The sequence below is a fragment of the Ailuropoda melanoleuca genome, chromosome 6 (assembly GCF_002007445.2).
Source record: "Ailuropoda melanoleuca isolate Jingjing chromosome 6, ASM200744v2, whole genome shotgun sequence".
In the NCBI taxonomy this organism is placed as follows: Eukaryota; Metazoa; Chordata; class Mammalia; order Carnivora; family Ursidae; genus Ailuropoda; species Ailuropoda melanoleuca.
In genome coordinates this window covers 51,076,780-51,102,446 of record NC_048223.1, presented here as the reverse complement: position 1 = coordinate 51,102,446, position 25,667 = coordinate 51,076,780, and the positions used below count along the sequence as shown (strand labels likewise).

The 25,667-nt window shown below is 39.8% G+C and overlaps 1 protein-coding gene across 2 annotated transcripts in view; it reads left to right on the top strand.

Moving 5' to 3' along the window:
- Positions 1–22,428, top strand: part of ASAH2 (N-acylsphingosine amidohydrolase 2) — an 88,915-nt gene extending 66,487 nt beyond the window's left edge. For both annotated transcript variants that reach the window (XM_034661774.1, XM_019794307.2), the window contains 9 exons: positions 2,171–2,286; positions 3,380–3,474; positions 5,132–5,171; positions 5,923–6,018; positions 8,807–8,902; positions 10,885–11,031; positions 15,965–16,024; positions 18,888–18,976; positions 20,939–22,428. In XM_034661774.1, the coding sequence (XP_034517665.1) occupies positions 2,171–2,286; positions 3,380–3,474; positions 5,132–5,171; positions 5,923–6,018; positions 8,807–8,902; positions 10,885–11,031; positions 15,965–16,024; positions 18,888–18,976; positions 20,939–21,128 (929 nt within the window). In that variant the 3' untranslated portion in view covers positions 21,129–22,428. The remainder of the gene's footprint in view (positions 1–2,170; positions 2,287–3,379; positions 3,475–5,131; positions 5,172–5,922; positions 6,019–8,806; positions 8,903–10,884; positions 11,032–15,964; positions 16,025–18,887; positions 18,977–20,938) is intronic.
- The last annotated feature ends 3,239 nt before the right edge of the window (positions 22,429–25,667 follow it).

Below are 25,667 nucleotides of genomic sequence, written 5' to 3'. Positions count from 1 at the left end.
GGATGGGTGTGCTGTGGCAGTTCCAGATCCAGGGCAGGGTCAGTGGCGTTCTTTTCAGCTTAGGTCAGCACTGGTGAAGATCGCGTGGCTGTGGGTGTCTGCAGCTGCCATCAGTGCTCTTGGGATCCCATGGCTGCTGCTGAAATCCTCCTGACCTCTTTCCCCGCTGGGGCATATCATGGCCGAGGAGATCTCTCTTGAGGCTAAGTTTGGCTCGCGGGTGCCCTCACAGTAGTGGTGGCACTGATGGCTGATGCACGAATACCCATGGATCAGTGACAGATCTGAGATCTGGAGCAGAGGTGCTCATAGAGCATGGGCAGCTCCAGGGTCCAGGGCACTGGCTCTCTAGTAGTAGTAGTGGCTCTGTGCCTGAGTTGTGGGTACATGCGGAGCAGCCATGGAGCTGGGGATTGGAGCACATGTGCTTGCAGAGGACAGTGGCTCTGCGGTCCTGATGGAGCACAGGCACACATGGCGCTACCATGACACTGGGTTCTGAAACATGGGTGTGGATGGAGCAGATGGAGCTCTGCGGTCAGGGGCACACTTGGGGGTGGGGGCTGACAAACCTGGTCCCAGGGTGATGTACTAGCAGCTTCGTATGGGTGAGGAGCACAGCAGCACGTCCCCTGGGGGCAGCAGTCCATGGTGGTGGTGATGGTGGTAATGGCCATTGGTGACCTCAGTCACAAAAGTTGCTGGTGTCCTCTGTGGAGCAGGCTGCTGAGGTCTGTGCCAGTGAAGACTACAGGGTCCTCTGCTGTGAAAACCACAGGAAGTCTGCCATGGGGGCTGTTGAGTGACAGGGGATGCTGGGGTCCTCCATGGAGCAGACCAGTGGGCACTGATGGCACCTGCCATACAGCTGATACTGAGAGCCTCTGCACTTCTTTGTTCCTCTCTGTTTCAGCTAAGTTAATCCTTCCAGTGGTCCTTTCTGTGTGATTAGTCCATGTTTCACTCCGTAGGTTCTTAACAGGACTCTTGAGCCTCCCTGGGACTGTTTTCATTTGCGACTAGCTAATTGTGGTTTTCTGTGGGGTGACAAGGGCTGATATTTTCTACTTTCCCTTCTTGCTATGTCACTATCCTCTTTTTTCTTAATATGGGCATTAAAGCTATAATTTTCCCTCTAAGCACTTCTTTCGCTGCGTCCCATAAGTTTTGATATGCAGTGTCTTCATTTGCATTTATCCAAAAGCATTTTCATATTTTCTTTTAATTTCTTCCTTGACCTTGCTTAATTTCCACATATTTGTGGGTTTCCCAAATTTTCTTCTGTTATTTATTCCTAATTTCATTACATTGTGGTTGGAAAACACACTTTGTGTGTGTGTTTATTTCATGGCCAGCATACAGTCTCTCCCAGACAGTGTTTGTGCACTCTTGAGAAGAGTGTCTGTCATGTTCCTGTTGCACGGAGGGAGGTACGTGCAGGTACCTGTTACATCCACTTGACTTCTAGTGTTGCTCACGTTTTCTATTGCTGATCTTCTGCCTAGTTGTCCCATCTGTTACTGCAAATGGGTCACTCATGCTCCAACTATTACTGTTGAGTGTCTCTTTCTCCCTCCATCTCTGTCAGTTTTGGTTCATGTATTTGGTGTTCTGTTGTTAGGTCCATGTATGTTTATAATTGTTATAGTTCCCTAATGGATTATAGATTCTAAGTTCATAGGTTTCAGAGTTAACATGACTTTTCCCCAGATTGTGGCATTTAGGGGTGATTTTGTGTAAATAATTAGGTGGGGAGTTAGGAGAGGCTTTTTCTGTGGACAGCAAGCCAATCAGTACTTCAAGTTGGAGGTGTAGTTTTTAGTTTTTAAAATGGGAAAAAAGTGATTTCGTTCATAGATCTATAGTTAGTTATATTGTATTATTTTTATTTGCAACATGGATGAGGAAGAGCAATGGAAACAAAACTTTAAGGATGTTGAACAAAATATGATCTTTTATTCTATCAGCCACAATGGGGATCTAATGAAATAATTACTCTTATTTTAGGATGAACAGGAAATTTTGCCTCTTTTATTATTCAGACTGTTTGGAATTATTGAGCAACAATCTTAATAAAACTTTTGCAATAAAGGCCTTGTTGCACATTTGTCAAAGTGATGGCATTTTTCAGAGGGTTGGAATTCAAATTAATCCTAACATTCCTAAATAGGGACAACAGTAGGGGATCCATTTTGGGACACTCTTCGGGATCAAATCCTGGGCAAACCCTCTGAAGAAATCAAAGAGTGCCATAAGCCAAAGCCAATCCTTCTTCACACTGGAGAGGTAATGCATTTTGACTATCATGGTAAAATTAGTATATTGTTATTTTAAAACTTATGAATTGTCAGAGACAAATGATAGATTTTTGTTGACATGGGAGTTCTTATTCACATATTCCCACATCAAATTTTTAATATTAAAAATATGTATGTTAAGAATCTAACTCTAAGGAATAAGGGGTTGATTATTAATTATTATTAAATATTGTGACTTAGAATATATAGTAAATAACTGGAACAACGAAAACAGTGGAAAAGGAAGAATTCAATCAACATCTATCTTATTCAGCTTCATTTATGTTGACTCCAGGACAGGAGTTCACTTACAATTCTCTGCAGAGAAAAGCATCCTCAGGTCATATAAAAAGGGACATGTTCATGTCTCAGTTTTCTCTCAACTCAGACAACATGATTAACTAAAGCAAAACTCATTTTAATACTCCTTTGGACCATGGATTTTCACATTCTAAATGTCAAAAGATTGTGTAGTGTTTATAATATAAATTATTGATGTAGAAAACATTTTTGAATAGAGTTTTTCCCCCTAATATTCAATTAAAATTCTTCAGGAAGAAGAAAGAGAGGAAAGGAATAGAGGGAAATATTCTACACTAATCTGACTATGGAAAAGGATAGATTGTCTTGGAGAAAACTTGGAAAGTAAGGCAAGACTTGGTACCTGCAAATTTAAAGTGTTATGAGAGTAAAAAGAGAAATCATTAAATTAAGCTGTTTCAAATGTAGAATTACTTATCCATCTTCTAAGGATAGTCACCACAGTGCTCCAAGAGAACCCTTGGTTACCTGTTACACATGGTCATTCTATGATGCCAGATCCACCAAAAACTTCACTGATGAGAAAGGAAGTCCAGTGTAATGGGGCATTGCCATCTGAGATCCATATGTCATGACCAAGATAGGATATTTCATATTACCTCATTCATTAGATAGAAAATCTGTGGTAGTAGGATGAATCACCAAGAACAGCTGGGAACATTGTAAATCCTTTAATAAAAGAATGTCTGTGAGCAACATCTGTCTCTTGGCCATAGAAAGAACAGTATTCCTAACACAGTTTTCATGTTTTGGGTTCTTAGTTGACAAAACCTCATCCCTGGCACCCAGATATTGTTGATGTTCAGATTATCACCATTGGGTCCTTGGCCATAACTGCCATCCCTGGGGAGTTTACGTAAGTCCTTCTTTGTTAACTTTGTAGTTGAAAATGTAATCATTGTGTATGTGTTTCTGTTGGAATCACTTCTTCTCGTGGGCAATAATTCTGAACTGACTCCTTTGTATCTCACTCTGCCATTTGGCAAAAGTGACAAATATTCCAACCCTCTCTTGGGGGGCCTCTGAAGAGTCAATCTTTTGATGTGTATTTCTAGTGAGTAAATGGTAGCAAACATAAACATTTGAAAAACTTATTCCAAATGTAAATGATGTTGCACATTATTATGTCAGTAGAAAGATGTGAAAAAGTATCAAAATACAGATACTTGAAACAGTTCAAGTATTAGAAGCAAGAAAGATGGTTTGAAATCTGCTCCTTATGCAGGCTTCCCTATCTTAGTAAGTGGCAATTTTAGATCTTTCCAGTTGCTCAGGCCCTAAATCTTGGAGTCATCCCTGAATTAGCTCTCTTTTCAATTTCCCCCACTTTCAATTCTGCACATTCCACCCAACACTTTCTATCACTCCCTCCCTGGTCTAAGCCACCATTAGCTGTCCCCTAGATTACTGCCATAACCTCCTGTCTCACCTGCTTGCTTTCTCCCTTACTCCTCTGTAACCTTTTCTCAACGTTACAGTCAGGGAAATCCCTTTAAAACTTAAGTTAAATCAAGTCAGGGCTCAAATCTCTCCAATGGCTTCCCATCTTACTCCAGGTAAATTCTTAAACCCTTACAACATCCTACAAGGGCCCTATGAGATTTTTCCCTCTGCAACCTCTCTGATCTGATCTTTCATACCCCTCTCCCCCTTACTCACCCCTGCTTCAGCCACCCTGGTTTCACTGCATTGCTTCAGTGCAATGCATTGCTTCAAGCATTCTCCTGTTTAAGGGCTTATGAACTTGCGATTCCTTCTGCCTGAAACACTTACCCTCCTCTTAATCCCCATGGCCGACTCTTTTATTCCTTCAGTTCTCTGCTCAGATCTCTGACGGAGATGCCCATTGTGCTGACACTATATGACACTGTCCTCACCATCACCACCACTGCTGCCACATTCCCACAGCATTAGCCTCAGCCTCATCATCACAAGAACTACCACCATCGCTTGTCATCCTTACCCTGCATTATATTCCCCGTAGCACCAACTGTCATCTCACTTCTTTTTTTTGCTTGTTGACCAGCTTCGCTCCCTGGAATGCAAGCTTCCTCCTGGAATGCAAGAATCCTTAGCATTTAGAAGTGGGCCTCTTCGTAGTAGGTGCTGTGTTTTATTGAAGGATTCAGTGAAGGAACAAAATGATAAATTCTTCCTAGGCAGGGACAATGCATTCTCTACTTGCCCCAGTTTTTACTAACATAGAACACGAACAGTATATTTTTGCTGAGTCAATGAATGGAGAATGATTGTAGTCTTTGCCAGTGATATTCATTGATTTTCTTTGCCTCCTACAAGTTGTCTTTTTTTCAGTTTAGGATTTATTTTCAAGATAGGACAGTTAGGGACAAAAAGCTCAACTTTGGCTTTGCATTGCCATAGAGCTCCGACATACTTTACCATATTGTGTTATGTGCCAGGATCATATTTGTCTCGCACTACGAGTTTGTCTGTATTCTTTGCCTACATTCTGAGTAGAAAAACAATTAGATAATTCTGTTTTCTTGGCTCAGGACCATGTCTGGACGAAGACTTCGAGAGGCAGTTCAAACAGTAAGTTAAAAATGAAATAAAGTGTTTATACATTTATATTTGATGAAGAGAAAAGAATCCCCTATTCCTATGGTCTGATACCTTTTAAATTAATCTTTGCTGAGATGAGTAGAGTTTCACAGTTCTTGAAAGTAATGCCTAGAGGTCAATAAGAAATATTAGTGGTACAAAAGCAAGCGTAAAAAATTATAAGGAAACTAGAATCAGGTTTAAATAATTTATTGTTTTTTATATATCAATAATTTAAAAATTAATAATGGTTTTATGGATTAAATAACAAATCACCCTAAGTACCTTAATATCATGAAGTCCTGTCTAAATAAAATCTAACACATGTTAGGAGTTCTGTATTTTATCTGTATCTACTTATATTCAGGAAGCATTGCAAATGGTTCTAGAAAGACCTAATCAACAGAGGTCTTACTACTTGGAGTTGGAAATAAGCACTATGGTTAGTTAGTATCCTCCTATTATTCTTTTTAGGAAATGGATAAAATATCTGTATTTTAGTTATAAGAAGATTCTACAACTTAAATGTAATCACTAAGATGTCTGTAGATCCATTGACTTGCCCAACTGTAGTGTAGTGTCGGCTCTTACTTTTCCTCAAGGAAAAGCAGTTTTGATCATTACGAATGATATTAGGGGAGCTACTGACTCACATCTATGATTGTGTGTTAGGTATAACTGGGCAAATAATACACATTATGATGGAGAGTAATTTTATTGAGCTCTATGTTTCCGCCACTAGGAATTTGCAACCCATGGCATGCAGAATATGACCATTGTTATTTCGGGTCTGTGCAATGTGTATACACATTACATTACCACCTTTGAAGAATACCAGGTAAGGTGAAAAGTTCTTGGCATTTAAATGAACTATCCCCTTGTCGAGACTGTTGTGTCAAATGCAGGTTTTCTCTCTAGACTTCCTTAATGGTGTTTTTGAGAGATGATTTTGTTTTGGGACAGAGGAGAGAATGATAAGCCAGAGGTTGTATTTGGGAGTTCTAGGTTTGCCCTGTCCAAGTTCCAGTCAGAATTCTGGTCTCACTGATGTCTACTTTTTCTGAAATAAATTATTTTGTCTGGAGTACTGGTAATAAGCCTGGGTGGTGACATACAACTTTCCTAACTCTGTCCATGGTGCTTTTGATGCCTGAAGTTTCTGTAGAATGGAGGAAAATTCTCACTGATAGCTACTAATTATTTAAAAATATTTTTAAAAATTTATTTATTCATGAGAGACAGAGAGAGAGGCAGAAGGAGAAGGACTCGATCCCAGAACCCTGGGATCATGACCTGAGGTGAAGGCAGACGCTTAACCAACTGAGCCACCCAGGTGCCCAATAGCTACTGTTTATTGAATGTGCTAGCCAAGCACCTTGCAAATGTTACCTTCAGTCGTCTTCACAGCAAGCCCTGGGGTAGGGGTTTATTATACCCACAACATAAATTAAGAAACAAAACCTCTGAGAATTTAAGGGAGGTAATGTTTCTTGTTTGCCAATAGTGCAGACAGTAGCTCAAGTACTTTTTAATGGTAGTAGTTAAAAATGCGGGAACAGTCTAGATTCCCAAGTTCATGTTTGCTGATGTATCTGCTGGTATATCTTGGCAGTCCACACAGAGGCATCCAGTCCACTTTTTGACAAATGTCCAGTGATGCCAACAGTGGCGTCTGCCCTGCTGCCCTCTGTTGACTTTCCCTGCCTTCTAGGAAATTCTGTTGAATAAAGGTTCTTAATTGGGGCAAACTTCGATGGGAATACTTTTCCTTTATCCATTTTTTTCCCATTTCTCTGTAACCGTTATGTAGAATTTCCTTCAACTGGGAATGTAGGTGACAAACGACAATAGTATTAGCAGTACCTGTGACTTTGTCACCCATAGGAACCACAGATATATTTTATATCACAGAGTTATTGCAGATTGGGAATTAACTCCACTCTCATCACTATTTTAAAATTACAGTAGTTATTAGATCTGCTACTAGATCTTGTTACTCAGTAAAGAAGCAAAAATGTTACTTGTTCAATAAAGAAGAACAAAGGTTATCCTATCACAAAAATGGTTTTTTATTGTTTGATTAAATATATTTCAGTCTAATTGGTTTTCTTTCTCAACAATGTATTTTACTTTATACATTCAGGAACATTTACTCTGAGGGGTCCATAGGCCTCAACAGATTGGCATAGGAGTCCTGGGCACAAATAAGGTTAGGAACCCCTACAACTTCTCTCAGGGACATGCTCCTGCAAGGATTAATATTAATTAATTTATTCACTAATTAATTCAACAGACATGTGTTGGGACAGATACTGTACTAAGCACTATCTGGGCATAACAATTAGTAAAAATCTGCCCCTCCCCTCAAGACTACTGGGATTTATGATCTAGTGAAAGTCAGGAAAGAGCAGGTGATCACATTGCTGTAAAAGGGATGTACGAGGTTAACAGGAAAAGAAAGAGAAAGTTCACTAGTCTGTATTGGGTATTAGAGAATGGAGACTGGAGGGCTTTCTGGAAGATGTAACCTCTGTCTGAGTTTTTGAGAATGAGTAGGGCTAGTTAGGGAAAGAAAAGTTAGGGAGGTGTCCTGTATTGAGGAAGCTATCCATGCAAAAGTCTGGGGATGCTGAGTTAGTACGTTTGAGTGGCCATAATTAGTTGAGGGTAGTGAGACAGGGGCTAGTTGATGGGGAGGTTTTAGCTGATGGAACATCTTTTATGCTATGCTATAGGGCTTTACCTCAATAAGGAAGGTTTTGGAAAATGGCAGTAGAATTCCAAGGAAGGAGTGTTCTGATCAAATTTTGGTTTAGAAATGTCACTAGGATGACAGTGTAGAAAAATAAATTGGAAGGGCAAGTGTGGGGGCAGAGAACTGATTAGGAAGTTATAGTTATGATCTGGGTGAGAACCAAGGGTTTGGCCTCAGTAAGATCGGGAGAGAGGAAAATGAAATGAAGGAATTCAAGAGATTCCAAATAATGGTAGCTTGGAGACTTCCTGGATGTAGGATGAAGGAGAAGAAGGAGTCTTAAGATGGCTGAAGGGTGGCATTCACTGGGATGAAGAACGTTGCAGGGACAGCGGGTGTCTTTGGAATAATGAGCTCCACTTTAGATTTGATGAGTCTGAGATTCCCGTGAAACAACAGGAGGCTTGCAGTTCAGCTAAAGGAGATGCATCTGCTTCTATTTTATAGCCATATGGTGGTTAAATGTCCTTCACACAGTACCATCATCCCCAATCTCCCCAGGAGTTACTGAGACTCTCATTTTCCCTCATTTTCCCCCTCCTGCTATGCTCCTTGAGGGCCAACATTTATATTGCAAGTACTTACGATAGACTTAAGCTTAGGAGCTATTCCGCTCTCTCAGATTAGATGGAGCGACAGTCCAAATGGCATAAACTGAGAACCGACTCCATTTAGCAAGTAGTTAATGGGAGCCATTTACTTTAGCTGGTAAATGGAAATGCCCACCGTCCTTTGTCAGGATTAATGTTGAATTATGCCTGTTTGAATTATGTGAGATGTCCAACATCACCCCTCTCCTAAGATGTGGCACTTCTGCAAATGGTTGGAGATACATAGAACAGTGTAAAACTCAGCCCTGTCTCTCCTGCAGGCTCAGCGGTATGAAGCGGCATCTACAATTTATGGACCCCACACTCTGTCCGCTTACATCCAGCTCTTCAGAGGCCTTGCTAAGGCCATTGCTACGGTAATCAAAACTTGTAGGCATGTGTGTCTCAGGGGTGGGGAGATGCAGGGGAAGCAAAAGAAAGCCTTAGCTTCAAATGTCCAGTTTTTCCTTTATTTTTATTTTTCAAAACCTTTATTTTTGAAGTTTGCAGCTATGACGTATCTCTAAGGAACAAAACCATTAGTAAATTCAGATATAGTTAACATCTTTTGGTGGTGACAGCTTCGTTCACATATATGATCTCATATTACCCTCCTGATTATTATGTGAAAGTAGGGAGGTATCATTTTCCCCCCATTTTTCAGATGAGCAAAGTGGTTTGGAGATGGAAGTCATCAGGCTTACTCTAGCCGGGGGTTGAACCAGTGTTCTCAAGGCCTGCCCAGAGTCTCTCCAATCTCTTAATGAGTTGAGCAGATCATCCTTCTGAGATGCCCATTTCCCATATTGTAGCATCTCTGAAATGGGGATGCATCTTCCAATCAGACGAGTTTTACGACTATAAAGTAGCATGTTTTTACTTTCTCAAAAACAGTAGCAGTTGCTATAATCACTAGAGGCTTAGATGTGATGAAGTACAACCTTGGAATGCATACACATTGCATCGATCTAGAATACGTGCACCTCAACAAGTTGACTTAGAAGAACTCCACTCTTGGACCTCTTCCTTTAGGGTGCAGGTATTAATGAAGCTGATTCTGGTGTCGGAAGGTGAGCCAATAAGCAGGATAAAGGGCTTAAAATCATCAGCAGATCTTTATATAATACCATATAAGCCCCAATAAAGGCTGGGACACAATTACCACGTAGCGAAGACAACAGAGCCCATTCAGAGAAAGAGCTTGGTTATATTGAGTGGAAACAAACAATACAGATGCTTGTGAGGGTCAAAACAGTTGAATATGGGCAACTCCATATGCCTCCACCTAATTGCTGACCGTACGAAGTTTCATGACCAGGTATCTACTTAGGATGTATCTTAATTGCCTGATGATTTTTTTATCATAGCATTCCTCTCAGTTTTAGGTGTGATCCCTTTTTCCCCCCAAAATGGAACTGCTTTAATTTTCATCATAAAAGCTGTAACTAGTTATAGAATATTTAGATTATACATCCTGAGAGACGGCCACTGTTTTCACTTGCTTTGACTGTACATCTATAGTTCCTCCCACGGAAATAGTCTTCAGGTTTTATAGTGAAACTTAAGCAGAAAGTGTGATTCATTTTGTAGAAATTTGTATCACAGCCAGTGTTATGGTTCTGTAGCTAAGATTAGCCACGTGATCTTGAAACAAAATACCAAGTATCTCCCAGCTTATGGTCCCATTTGTGAAAGCGAAAGGCCAGCAAATAGATGTTATGGCCGTTGAAAAAGATTAAGTTGTTCAAGTGAGGATCAGTGTCCATTATGAAGGACTACTTAAAATTTGAGATTAACGTTCTGATGATACTATTAAAGGTGACAAATGTGGAAAACATAGATTAGACCAGTCAGGGCATATGCAGATCTTAACTTTTAAGTTAAAAGTGTATTTATTATATTTTTTAATTAGCACAAAGAAGGATTTAGAGGGAAAAAAGCTTGGTATTGACTCTGAGTAAGATTAATTTTTAAAAATTAAAAGGAAATCACAGTGTCATGGTATAAAGTCTTACCATGGGTTAGGCTCCTCTCCAAAGTCATGCAATTGAAAAATGACTGTCCCAGAATCAAACTTATATAGTGTTTACACTCTGATCTCTGGACTGCATGGTCTGAGGGAGCAAAAGTGTTGTCTACGACCCAAACATTCCTCTAGTGACAAAAGTTTAAATTGTGGACGTCTAGACTCACATTTTAGCAAAGTTGCCCCACATTTTGTTAAAGCTGTTAGCTCTTGGAGAGATGATGTGTGTGTGGATGTTTCCTTTACTGAGGGCATTTCTGGGAGGTGGGGGACTGGGGAAAGGGACTTTGACTCTACATTGTGTGGTCCTTAAACAAATGCTCTCTGTTCTAGGATACAGTAGCCAACCTGAGCAGAGGTCCAGAGCCTCCATTTTTCAAACAACTGATAGCCTCTTTAATTCCTAATATTGTGGATAGAGCACCAATAGGCAAAACTTTTGGGGATGTTCTGCAGCCTGCGAAACCTACATATAGAGTGGTAAGGCTCCCAAAGAGATCTTGGAATCTTCCAGAAGCCTGTGTCTGGGGATGGGGGGAAGATACTGTCTAATGTCAACACCTGCCTGTAATCATGCTGTAGCCAGCTGTTAGCAACGATAATTTTGACAATTGTTCTTAACTGTGCAGAGCCTCTGCAAACATGGGAATGGGGAAATATTTATTTTGCAGGTGGTAATGATGTAAAATCAAATTTCTAAAATCCAAGTTCTTCTTTTCTTCTTAAATGGATGGTCATGGAACCATTTGCTAGAGCTCAGAAAAGTCTCAAATCAAGGACAGGAAAAGCACGTAGCAATGAAGCAGGACTTGGACTATTACTATTTTATATTTATCTTGTGTCCTGCGACTCTGCTAAATCATTTCTTAGTCCCAGTAGATTTTGGGCAGGGGATGTGGATTCCTTAGAAATTTCTACATACAGTATCATGTCGTCTGTGAATAAAAGCAAGCTCACTTATTCCTTTTTGGATTTCTTTACTGGAGGCCTTTATTTTATTTTTTTTCCCTTAACGCACTGGCTGGAATCTCCAAGACAATGTTGAAGACACGTTGTAAGACTGGGCATCCTTCTCTTGTTTCTAATCAGGAGGAAGAGTATTCAGTTGTTAAGTATGATGTTTTCTTGAGGATTATTGTAGATGACTTTCATCATGTTGAGATAGTTCCCTTGTATGCCAAGTTATTATTATTTTTTTAATGAAGAATGGGTGTTGGATTTGTTTCAAATGCTTTCATGTCTACTGAGGTGATCATGTAGGGTTTTGTCTCTTACTCTATTAATACAGAGTATTGCATTAGTTGATTTTCAGATATTAAATAAATGCCCTTTTGTAATGGTATGGAATATTTTTATATGTTGTTAAATTTGGTTTGTTAAGATTTTGCTGAAGTTTTATACTCATGTCCATAAGGGATATTTGCAGTCTTCTTTTCACGTGTTAGTTTTGTTGCTTTTGGTGTCAGGGTAACACTAGTCTCAAAGAATGAGTTAGCACGTGTTTCCGCCTGTACTTTCTGAAAGTGTATGGAAAATCCTGGTATTATTTCTTCTTTAAATATTCAGTCAGATTTATTAGCAAAGCCACATGGACCTTGGCTTCTCTTTATGGCAAAATTTTTATTTACTACTCCAATTTCTTTACTTATAAGCCTATTCAGATTTTCTGTTTTTTTCTTGAGTCAGTTATGTATCTTTCTTGGCATTTAGCTTGTCTTGAGGAATCTGCATCTTTCTAAAAATTATCTAAAAATCTTCCTAGGCATTTGCCTGTTTTGTGTAAGTTGTCTATTTTGTTTGGATGAAGTTCATAATATGTTCTTACAATCCTTTTAATTTCTGTATGGTCAACAATGATGGCCCTTCTTTCTTCCTGATTTTGATAATTTGTGTCTTCAGGGAGCTAGCTTTTAGCTTCCTTGATTTTATCTGTTGTTTTTCTGTTTTGATTTCAATTTTCTGTTTTGATTTTTGCTCTGGTGTTTTGTGTTCTTCCTTCTGACTGCTTCAATTTTATTTTGCTCTTCTCATTTCTTAAGGTAGAAGCTTCGGTTCTTTTTAGGTTTTAGTGTAACTTTTTTATTCCTCTGTTGATTTTTTTGACCATATATATTTTTGATTATTTCCCTAGTAGTTGTTTTAAGGACTTGAAAAGAAAAAAGAATTCTGATTTTCCTCTCCACACTCTCTACTTTCAGCACTTCCGACAGCAGCTGTGTGGACATTTCCCCCACACCAAACAATTCTCCAATTCTCTGCAGACATCAACTTGGTGTCCTATGATTCAGTTCAGTTCTGACACTATCTGCTTGGGGCTGGCATTTACCTCACAGGTTAAGGGCTCTGTCCCACAAGACTGTACTCCTCCCCCCCACCCCCTCACACGCTTCAGAAACCAATGGTGAATCTAAGTCGTCATCTCTGCTTCTGACTGATTGGCTACAAATTGGAGATTCCCATGAGCCCCTCCTTGGGTTAAATAACTTGTAGGAACAGGCTCTCAGAAGTCAGGAAAACAGTTTACGCACTAGGTTATCAGTTTCTTATACATGAATTACAACTCAGCAACAGTCTGATGGAGGAGAAGCAGAGGGCAAGGTATGAGGGAAGGAGGACCAAGCTTCCGTGACCTCTCCAGGAAGGCCACCCCCCCCAACATCTCCATCCATTCACCCATCTAGAAGCTCTCTGAACCCCAGACTTTAGGGACTTTTATGCAAGCTTCATTAAATAGGCACAATTGATCACATCATTGGCTATTAACGATTAATTCAACCCTCTGTCTTCTTTCCCCTTCTGAAGATCGGGGGGTGGGGGTTGGACTTGATAATTCCAACCCTCTAATCACAAGGTTGATTCACCTGACAACTAGCCCTCACCCACCCCCCCACATTACCTCAGCCACTGGTCATCTCATTAACATACAAAAAGACGCACCACTTCAGGGATTCCAAGGGTTTTAGGAGCTGTGTATCAGGAAATGGGGACAGAGACTATATTTATATACATGTATATATCTTATTCTGTCATGGGCTATAATACGCATCTCAATTAATTGCACTCTACTTCAATATAATACTAACAATTCTAAAAAATATAAAAAGATTGCTCCAATATATTTTTCCTTTCTCATCCTTTGTGATATTGTTGTCACATATATCACATCTATATATAAATGCAATAATACAATGTTATAACTGTCTTATATAGTCTCACACCTTCTAAAGAGATTAAAAGAAGATAAGAAAAGCATATTCACGGAATATTTTAAACTTAGCCCACATATTTACCATTCTGGTGCTCCTTATTGTTTCTTAGGAATTTGAACTGTTATTACCATCTAGCATCATTTCCTTTCAGCATGAAGAACTTCCCTTAGTGTATTTTTTTGTATGACAGCTCTGTTAACAACAAATTCTCTCAGGCTTTATTTAGCTGCAATGGCTTTATTTTCCCTTTATCTTTGAAGAATAGTTTTGCTGCCTTCTTGGTTGAGAAATGGTTTTCTTTTATCACTTTGAGTATGTTATCCTGTCACCACTGTTCTTCACCCTCTAATGAGAAATCAATTGCTAATCTTATTGGAGTTTCCCTGAAAGTAATGCATCATTTTTCTCTTACTGCTTTCAAGATTTTTTATTTGTCTCTGCCTACCACCAGTTCGTGACAATGCGCCTAAATGTGAAGTACTCTGGGATTATCCTGTTCGGGATTTGCTGAGTTCCTTGGGTCACAAGTTAATATTTATGAAGTTTGGAAAATTTTCATCCATTATTTCTTCCAAAAGATTTTTCGTTTGTTTGTTTCTCTCTTTCCTCGAATTCTGGGACTTCTGGTTTGTGAATGTTGGTATACTTGATGCCCCGCTTGTTTCTGAGATTCTAGCAATTTCTCTTCAGTTTTTTTCTGTCCATTCTTCAGACCAAATAATTTATATTGATAAATTCTAGTTCACTTCTCCTTTCTTCTCATATTTGCTATTAAGCTCTTCTAGTGAATTTCTCATGTCAGTTGTGATTTTCGGCTCTAGAACATCCAATACATTTTTAAAGATTACTTCTTTTCACTGAGTTTCTCCATATGTTAAGTCATTAACATACGACTTCTCTTTAATTCTTTAAACACGGTTTGTATTAGTTCTTAGAACATGTTTACAACAGCTGCTTTGAAGTCTTTGTCTGTTAACTACAACATCTGGGGACACAGAAAGGCAGTTTTGATTAGACTTTTTCCCCCCAGTATGAGTGATATTTTCATGTATGCACATCCCAACATTTTTTTGGTAGAATACTAGATGTGTTTTGATACATTGTAGCAATTCGGGATTCTAACCTGACCTCCCCACCCCAGAGTTGTTGTTTTTGTTTGTCTGTTTGCTCACTGAACACCGGAGCGGACCAAATCAGTACCGTCTGTCTCTGTTGCAATGTGTGGTTATTGGATCTGCTCCGTTTTTTTGTTCTTGATTTTACTTTTAAGTCTGGCTCTCAAGTGTTGCCCCTGTGGTTATATACCTTAATGTCCAATCAAATATTGATCAGACTGTGTGCTTAGATGCTTCAGGGAGTAAGAATTTCAGTTTCTGCTGATAGGTTCTTTTCCTGGTTTCAGGTGGTTCTCTTCCCTGCATGCAGATTTGAGGGGAACCTTCTACAGATCTCCAGAGTTCTCTGTATGTAGCTCTCCTCTCGCTGGTACACGCTTGTCTCTATTACTCTACCTCGTGAACATAAGACTATTTGACCTTCACGGACTCCCACAGCTATTCCTTAATTTAGACCAGTGGCCTGGCTTTGCTTGCGCTCTGCCTCCTCGTGCTGTGAACTGCACACTCTGAGGGCATTAGGCTGGAGCAATTGCGAAGCTCGTTTTCTCTGTTTTCTGTCACTCAAGGATCATTGTTTTCATCGTTTGATTGCTTTCATTGTTCTGCTGTCTGGAAAGCCATGGTTTAATGCACATTTGTCCAGCTTTGTCATTGTTTCAGGTGGGAAGGTAGGTACACACCTGTTATTCCACTTTGTATCTCACAAGAGCAAGTGTCAGTGCAAGTCATTCACGGGAAGTTTTGACTGCTTTGATTTGAGTCAGCTCATTTCCTGTATGTGTGTCTGAGGGAAGAGTGAGACAATATCAAAGGCTGAAGAAGCCATTTAAATGCCTTGTCTTCATCTCTATCTGAATGTACTAAAAACAAATTCACTGGTGAAAAATTCTTGAGTAATTTCCCAGCCAAAAATTCCTGTGTCCGTTGTAGCAAGGGTATGTTCTCTAATATTCTCTGAAGATAACTCACTTGATTAAATAGGATAGAATCAGCACAGGTGCCCAGAATCCTAGAACATTTCATAAATCATGGCCTAAATATGAGCAGGGCAAAGAATAAACTCATCACATGAGTTTTTATCTTCAGGGAGAAGTTGCTGAAGTTACATTCGTAGGCGCTAACCCGAAGAATTCAGCAGAAAACCAGGTAAGATTCAATGATTTTTTTGACAGATTTAAATCCACTTTTTAGTCTTCATTTGAATAGCCTTGTAGAGGTTAACGACATAATGATAAAATGTTCTGACTTGCTTTTCACCTTATTGTTTAGGTGTGCAGAAATTTTCAGTAGAAAGAGTAATGTGGAATTTAGTCTGGGGGAAGAAAAGCACAGGAAACGTTTAACTGGGTCTGTCTAGGATCACATATTGCACAAAGCTGAGAGAGCTACGCTGTCCCTTGAGAAGATACAAATTTCAATACAATCCCATTTATGTATTCTGATTTAGAAACGCTACAAAATTGGGTAAAATCACCAAAGGACCAAAAGCGAAGTATATCTTTGGTTCCTTCCTCCCCCCAATTCTGGCTCCTCTCTTACTCCAGAACTGCAGCCTCTGGTCCTACGTCCAGTGTTGTGGAGTGACCATGGACCCCTGGGGGGGATGTCCCACTGGCTTGGGGCCCTGGCCCAGGTGCTTTATGTTATCTTGCATTTGCCATTTCCTTACTCTTTACTGCTGGCTCTAATGGGATATTTATTAATCTTGAAAAATGACGCATGAATTACATGTTTAATGTAAAAACAGACCATATAGAAGTGCTTAAAGTCGAATGTGAAAGTACCTCTCTTTCCATAAACCTTTTCAGAGGCAATAATTGCTTATAGCTTGTTACACGTCATTTCATACTTAATTGTTTTTATCATATGTAAAGTATACATATGTATAATAAAATACATGCCCTTAATAAAATGAATTCGTTTTACTCCTCTTTAACTCCTTTAGAATGTTCTTATAATGGGGGCACCTGGGTGATTCAGTCAGTTAAGCATCTGACTCTGGATTTCAGCTCAGGTCATAATCTCAGGGTCGTGAGATCAAGGCCCACAACGGGCTCCATGCTGAGCATGGAGCCTGCTTCAGATCCTCTCTTTCCCTCCTCCTCTTCCCCTCTTCCACTCTCTCTCTCTTTCTCACTAAAAGAAAAAAGAATGTTCTTATAACTACACAAGCAATAACTAGGCATATTCTAGTTGTAAAAATTCAAACAGTAAAGAAATATGTAGAAGAAAAAGAAAGTAAGTATACGAAAGTGATTTCAAGGTCATATTTTTTAGTGTGGCTGAGGATGCACTTACTGTATCCATGAGACATTCTTCCCAGGACCATTGTTACTTATAACCCCAAACACCTTCCTCCCAAATGAACCTTCCATTTCTGTTCATTGAAATATCATTACTGCTCTGATAACAATTGTGGCAATATGACATTGTCAAATATGACACTGGGGAAAAATGTTTGACTGCTTGGAAAGTCAACATGCACCTGTTGGAAATAATTTCTCTAGGTAGTCAAACTATGCCATAATATTTGCATGTTTATGGCATTGTTTTCTGAAGATATCAAAGCATTATGACAAAATGGCAGGATTAGCTATCTGTTGATATCCTTGGGCTGGAGAAACACCATCATCGTTGTTGCCTTGGAGAAGCAGGAGAACAAAATGCTTAAAGCACTGTAATGAGAATAGAATTGATTTCTAAGAAGACTCTGGGACTCCACATAAGACAATTTCCACTCCCTTTTATTGTTAATAATCCTCACCACCATTTATCTAAGGTTTACTCTGCAGGCACCAGGTGAAGCACTTTACATACATTATTACATCAATCTCATTTTATTCTCCTTACTGTCCATTGGCTTACATTTTATTGTCCCCATTTTATAGATGAGGAAACTGAGGCCAGAAAGATTAAGTAACTAGTATTAACTAATTGTGTATCAGGTAGAGATTAGGGTTGGGAAGGGGAAAGGATAGTCACATAGTTTCCATATGCAGTGGTCTAGACTTGTTCTCTGGTCTACACTCTACACTTGTCCAATGAGGGTTCGCCCAATCTCCTACTCCATCTACAGCCTCCCAGATGTCCTTCTGCCCTAAATGGCCAGAAACCCTTCTCTTTACAAGTCACCATCATCATGAAAACTTTATTGAATATAACCTATCTGTTGAGTAATTAGAGTTTTAAATAATCCCACAGCCCACGTGTGAGTGATCCATTCAGCAAAGTTTTATTTGAACACCTGTAATGGATAAAAGTGAATCAGATACAAGTCCTACCCTTAAGGGCCCACAATCTAAAGATTTTTGAGGAAAATTTGGAGATTTATGGTCTCTGCCTCTTTGAATTTGTTATATTATTCAAATTTGTGCTTTATTTGACATGGAATTCTTGGTCTGAATTGAATTATTGTAGCAATTTTCTAATGGGAACAATAAAACCTACTTTTGATGTGCTTTCTGGGAATCCATTATGAGAAAATACAGGGATTGATTTTAGCACCCTAGGACAGGGAAGATTTATGCATCCTTTCCAATTCTTTCACTCGAGAGGTATATTTACTCATAATTCATTTACCCAGAGAAGGAAAGATGAAGAAACTTTCCTATTTTCCCTCCCAAGACTTGGCGTGACTAGAGAAGGTCTTGGAATATAGATCAATAAACATGTCATGAAAAGGTTTGACTTATGCCTTTTTCAAAATCGCAAGTTTCATTCTATCTCTTCTCTGCCCCCATTTGCAAAATTTGCTATTAGCTCTAAAATTATGATCATCCAGTTTTCTTTAAAAAAAAAAGGTCATGGTATGTAATAGCCTGGATGAATTAGCATTCTGAAGACATTGCGTGGAATGTGAAGAGAAACACCTAAGAATTTGGATGAGATTCTAATATAATTTCACACAAGGTATTGACAGGTTGTCCTACAGTCCACAAGGGATGTATTTACAGACAAGTTCCTTCTATTACCGTGTGGGATCTCATCAGTTATATTAATTACATTTCAGACCCATCAGACCTTCCTCACTGTCGAGAAATATGAGGCCGCATCAGCAACATGGCAGATAGTGCATAATGATGCCTCCTGGGAGACTCGGTGAGCATGTCTGTTGGATATTTTGTCTTTCAAGCCTTGACAACAGTTGTTTAGTAATGCAGGGAAGACAAATGGGAAGCCTGGCTCAATGCATGATATTAATGACATCAAATTCCCAAGGAGCCTTCTGGCCATATTTAGTTGATTTATTAGACTTCATTTTGATTCTGTTTTTCTGCAAAACAGTGTGGTGTGTGCTTCTGGAAGATTAGGTGCTAATGAGGTTATGGCCTCCATTTTTGTAAACATCTATTAGATTTGTTTTTTTCCACGGCCACAGACATTACCCCCAAAGGCTGGCTGGCCTTCCTGCAGACTGGCTGAAAGGCATACTGGGGTGGAGGTGTTGCTATAGGTCTATTTAGAGCCTGACGTTCCTTCTGGGAAAATCACAATCTATACGCGAAATGTATCGTACTTGTATACATGGTCAATGATTCTTTATTTGAATTACTAAAACACGAGATGCTCCAGTGTTTATCTCTTCCTGACTCAAGTAAGGAAGGAATTTGCTGATAGAGTTCCCTCAGAAACATATCTCTGTGCCTTTGTTTACCAAATATCTGAGCTGAATACATATATTGAAGTTTTGAAAATGTGTCTGAAATAAGAAAATATTTCTGCTCCCAAGTGTGTAAATTTCACACTGCACAACAAGTGGGCAAAAGTTTTGGCAATTTCTGTCTAATTTGGATCACCTTAAACTAAGTGATGGGTTGCATGTTGGTTTGCTCCCCATGGTTAACCGAAAATCGAAGTTTGAACATACTGTGCCCCCTTTGATAATCACACATAAATATGGACATACATTTTCCTCTGATCTTTAGGACTCTAGGGTATTGGTCATTTTAAAACAAATAATAAACACATATTTATTGTTAAAATAAGGTTATGCAGATTATAACCATTTTTTATTATCTAAATAATAAAAAACGATGATTTTTTTTTAAAGCCCCAACTCAGAATAGCAGTGAACATGGAGGGCATGGATAGGCCTCCTTCCTGTTCACCAACAGCAGTATCATCACCTCTGTCATGAGAGCACTGGGCCCATCCTTGAAAAACACGGAATGTTGAGAACACCCTCTCTGCCCTGAGCACCCACTCTCTACACTGTTGGGGACATCAGTTAGCCCATTGTATCTCACTTACCTAGCAGGGTATCTGAACTCCTTGTAGTGGTCTGCAAGGACGGATACGAGCTGACTCCATCTGTTTCTGTCAGCTCAACCTCTGTGCCACAGCCCACTGCACCCTGATCCTACAGGGCATTCTGTTCCTTCCCTGCACCCTCTGCTTTCCCACTGAAGCTGCTTTGCATCTCTGTTCCTTCTTCCTGGAATGTATCTCCTCTGGGAATGTGTGGGTTCAGTTTAAATAACATCTCCATAGAGATACCTCTGCCTTATTTGGTTCATTTCACTTCCCACTTTTAAGATCATTTGTTGATTTCTAATTTGTTGCCTATCTTCCCCCCTTGCCCCAGGGGCGTATATGCTTCATGGAACTTTGGGCCATGTCTGTTGTGCTCACTACTGTATCCTCAGACCCCTAGAATAGAGTCTGGCACAGGCACTCATTAAATATATACTTTTAACAAATGTGTCAGTCGACACAGAGGATGACAAGGGCAAGAGGAATGTTCTAGCAGTTCTCACGCAAGAGACATCTTGTATTCTGAGTATCAGGTGAGGGAGGCTCCCTGGGGTGGGTAGTGTTTGGGTAGTTAGAAAGGTAGAACAAGTGAAACTCTTTCTACAAATGGCTATTTCCTAAAGGGTCTCTTCCAGGAAGTAAGTATTTGTCCCTGTTTTGTTCATTGCTGCACTCTCAATATACAGGATAGTGCTTTGGTTAGGGTAGGTACTCCCTCAATATTCATATGATGAATATTCATACATTTTTCTAATCACACATTTTTAAGAGTAAAACTCAGTTGGCTTGTTTGTCTTCTACCAACAGGTTCTATTGGCACAAGGGACTGGTGGGTCACAGCAATACCACGATACAGTGGCATATTCCAGACACTGCCCAGCCTGGGATCTACAGAATAAGATACTTCGGACACAATAGGAAGCAGGAATTTCTCAAGCCAGCGGTCACACTTCCATTTGAAAGCACTTCCGCTGCCTTTGAAGTAGTGACTTCCTAACGAAGAGTTGACAGTTCATTGAAAGAGCAGCTACACTCTATGATTTATAAAAATGATTTCACATAAATGTAAACTGTGATGATGACTTGGATGATTGTCCCTGTCGGGGGACAGATAGTTTACTGTAAGGGACAGAGGGGTGTGTGCGTGTGTCCAGTTTGTCTTGCTCTCGGAGCTTCGTACCCTGGGTGGTCTAGAGACTAACGCAGAACTTCCCTCGGGGCCTGGTGGCTGTTTGAAGGAACACGTCCCCTCAATATGAAGCCTCTGAAAAGTGAGCGAGAGTGGTTGAAGATGTGTGAACAATGGTACAACTATTTATGTATAGAATTATCGAATATTCGTGCTGGGAAATTCTTTATTTTGCAGATGGAAACAATGGAGTTTTGCGGATTTAGCATTAACAAAGGCTTCAGGACTTCCCCTCCTCCCCCGACTCCATCACACTTAAAAATATGTTATATAAACACTGACCATAAATGTATATGCCCAATGAGAGAAAATTAGTGTGGAAACTAGCATGCCGACTCTTCTCTCTTGAGCACAGCCTGGCAAAGCCATTACCCTGGAGTCGATGTACCTGATCCAGATTGGTTAATGCTAGTAAATTATTTCTGGCATTGCCTTCTGAGGCCAAACACAAGAAAGTCAGACCGGTAATATTTTGATCATGTCTTGTGTTTCCCTAACTGCCCTTATCCCTTTGAGTTGTGTCTCCTCTTCCCAAGACTGGTTCTAAGTGATTTTGACTGTTTTCACTAATCACAGTCACCCCCAAAATACAAGCTTTGCCATTAGTCTAGATATTTAAAACAAAAGTGTTACTGGATTGGAAGGGGGTCCTCAAAGGGCAAGCTCTAAATTCATTTATCTGCTCTTTTCCCACTCACTTACTCATAGACCTGCTCAATCAAAGAATATATATTTAAGACCTACATACCCAGCATTGTGCTAGTGCCTGGCCTTGACGATTGCTGTGATCATATTTGGGATGAATGTGTTAGTGTCAAAAGGGGACTATTTTGAAGGAGAAAACTCAGTATATAAATTCAGTGTATAAATTCTGGAAGGCATTTATAAAGCAGTAATCTTCAAGTCCTATCTTATATACAATCTGGTTGGGTGCTCTATTGTGGGGGGAAAGAGGCTCCAGACCATTTGTAAAAAGTTGTTTTCATGGTTATTTGGGGGCATTATGAAATACCCAGCCCAATGTCTAGCAGAATGAGATATGACAGTCTGACAATGATTGCCCAGAAGTACCAATTCCATTTAAAATGATCCAAGATGGGGCGCCTGGGTGGCGCAGTCGTTAAGCATCTGCCTTCGGCTCAGGGCGTGATCCCGGCGTTCTGGGATTGAGTCCCATATCGGGCTCCTCCCCTGGGAGCCTGCTTTCCTCTCCCACTCCCCTGCTGTGTTCCCTCTCTCGCTGGCTGTCTCTCTGTCACATAAATAAATAAAAATCTTTAATAAAAAAAATGATCCAAGTTAACAAGGAGCTGGTTCCCAGGCTACCAAGTGAATTTCCAAAAACTAAGTCATGCTTCTGTATGTATGTAAAAGCTTTAGCATTTTAGGGGGAAAAATTGCCCTGTATTTCCAAAACAAATGTTAAGGCTTGAAAATAGTAATGATACTAAGAACAATAATCCTAGCGTTCATTTACATATGACTAAACATGCTATATCGCATTGGAATGAACCTGGGACACTCTGATGGACCAGGGTTCTGGTTCTGTGGGAGTTCACTGCTGGAGAATTAGCTAATTGGATTCCAAAGACTAGTGATCATTTTCCCTACGGTCACACAGTGTTTAGAATAACAGTTCAGAGGCTTCGAGGAGCAGGAAATTCTGAAAGTTGTCCTTAGACAGATGAATGATATTAGAACAGATGATAAGATTTTACAAAGTATTTCTCATGATTCAGAAGAGCTTTTGAATTATTTTTCACTACCTCCATGTTTCCCACTGAAGCTCTCCAGTGGGCCTGTGATTCCCTGTTGGTTACTTGCAACCGTGCCAAGCCAGACCCAGCATTGCCTTGGTGCTGAGCCTTCTGCACCAGCCCTCCGTCCACCAGTTCTCCTGGCCCCAGATAACCCACAGAAATGTGTTTGCTCACTTGCTGCTGTCTCTTCCAGCCCACGCAGTGCCGTTTCTGTTTGTATAGGAAAATAAGACCAGATCCTGCATGATAGAAACCATAGCTGTTCACTCCTGCATTAAGCAACACCACAAAGAGGCAGATCTGATCTGTGAATATACAAACCTACATCCAAGCTGTGTTTGTGGCTCATTGGAGCCAAACCGTGTGGCAAAAGCTCCTGAAATTGCTGGAGAACATGGGGAAAAGGAGTGTGGTTGGTGGGAGAAGGCATCTGCAGAAGTTCTTGTGTCTCATGTCAAAGTGTCTGTGTTCAGTTTGTTGAAATCTGTCCACTCCGATTCGAAGGAGTGCATATACTGAATGATTCCTCTATATTTTCAATGAGTATTATGTAAAATTGCTAATATGCAATATCATATTTAATAATAAATTAATAATTTAATAATAAATTAGTAAAATTTGGAACATATGTTCTATTGAGAAGTGTTGCAGACACATGAATACTTGTTTTTCTAAGAGATGGAATGAATGGTGCTGGATTCCATGTAGGTCAGGCTGGAAGGTGATATGAATGGTATCTCTAAGTAACCGCCCAAATATATGGGGGTCCCCTTCATCCTTTCCTTCCTGCCCTCCAAAGATTTATTGCTAGAAAAATACATATGGTTTTTGAACTTTTTTTTTTTTTTACTACTAGGGCCATTGAGAGTTGCCCAGGCAGGTAATTATCCATATAATCGTTTCATGAGCCAATTCTGAACAAAGACACCGAGAATGAATATGCTTGTGAATATCTTTCTCCAATTTACCCTCTCATGCTTCTTCTCCAATGTAGGCAAACATACTGTCCTTTTCTAATAGGAGCACATGGATTTCATCTTTAGCCAAAAGATTTCATCATTAGATGATCCTTTCATGTCTTTAGTTCTTCAAATAATGATTTTGGCTCCTGGGTATCCCAATTCCACCTGCCACTTTATACTGGCTTTGGAATATCATGAAGTCACAGAGGAAAATTTGCATGTTCCTTACATGATTAGTTAGGCTGTGTTCACCTGTAAGTAACAAAATATTCCTGATCAACAAGGGTCCAAACACTAAAGACATTGATCAATCACACATAGCAGTAAGTCTTAAGGTGACAAAGTCAGGTTTCCCACAACCATACCATGATGTCATTGGCTTTTTTTTTTCTTAACGTACTAGCTGTAATTCTCAGGCTTGTCGCCTCAGTCTCAAGAGAGCTACCTCATGTCTTCCAGCAGCAAGAAGGAAGAGGAGAGTTCCTGCAACCCCTTTTTGGAAGGTGAAAACCATTTAGTAGAAACCCAAGTAGAATTCTCCTTACATTTCCTTGTCTACAGTTGAGTCACATAGCTTCAAGGGAGCCTGAGGAAGAGAATAGTTGGCGTTTTCTGCCTCTGGACGGGGAGGCAAGTTCTGATCAGCAGGGAAAAAGAGATGGTGCAAGTAGCTGTGCTGTAACAGGGTCAGTAGACTCTTCGTGACCAGCACTCCTGTTACTATAGGCAAGTGATACTAATGGCAGAGCCAACTCAATAGCTCTTTGACATAATCGGCACTCCTTTTATCTTAGCAAATATGTTTCAGGAAAGAACACATCTTGGAATCTTGATGGTAACAGGACTTGCTTTCTATACTGCAAAATCTATGCATTCATTCAACAAATTTACATGGAGCACCTCACTACTTTGTGGGCGCTGTGATAGCCCCTAAAGATACAGTAATGATCAAGAAGGAAAGTTCTTGCCATCAAGGAACATTGAGTCTTAATGGAAGAAGCAGACAGGTAGATAGGCAATTCTGTACAGAGTGACCCAGACTACTGCTGTTCAGGCTGTTAGAGATGGCACATTATAGGGTCTTGGGGATATTGCAGGAGGCTTGCTGGGGGAAATAACATCTAAGCTAAGACCCAAAGGATATTAGCTAGAAGAAAGGTAATGGGTGTGTGTGTGTGTGTGTGTGTGTGTGTGTGTGTGTGTGTTTACATGCTTGGATCCAGGATGACTACACTTTTCAGGTAAGGGGAATATCAAATAGTTTATCAAGGCTGTAGTTACAGTGCAAGAGGGAAATGATGATCAGAGATGTAGCCCTGAACTTCACCTTCATAAATAGCAATTTGGTGTTATATTCATATTAGCCTTTTCCCACTTAAGACACTTCATTTTTTAATATGAATGCACTTGAATGTATTTTCCCTTTGCTAAGCTAACAAGATACATCTTTTAGCACTAAGGAAACTGATTTTGGTTCCCAGTCTCCAGTGACATTGAGGATCACCTTCCTGTCTTCATAGGCTGTAACCATTTCTTAGAATTGGATTTAAGACTTCTTTTCCTTCTGTCCATCTCATGTTTCCAAATCTTTATTTTCTTCTGCTTTTTTATGCCTATTAAGTGGG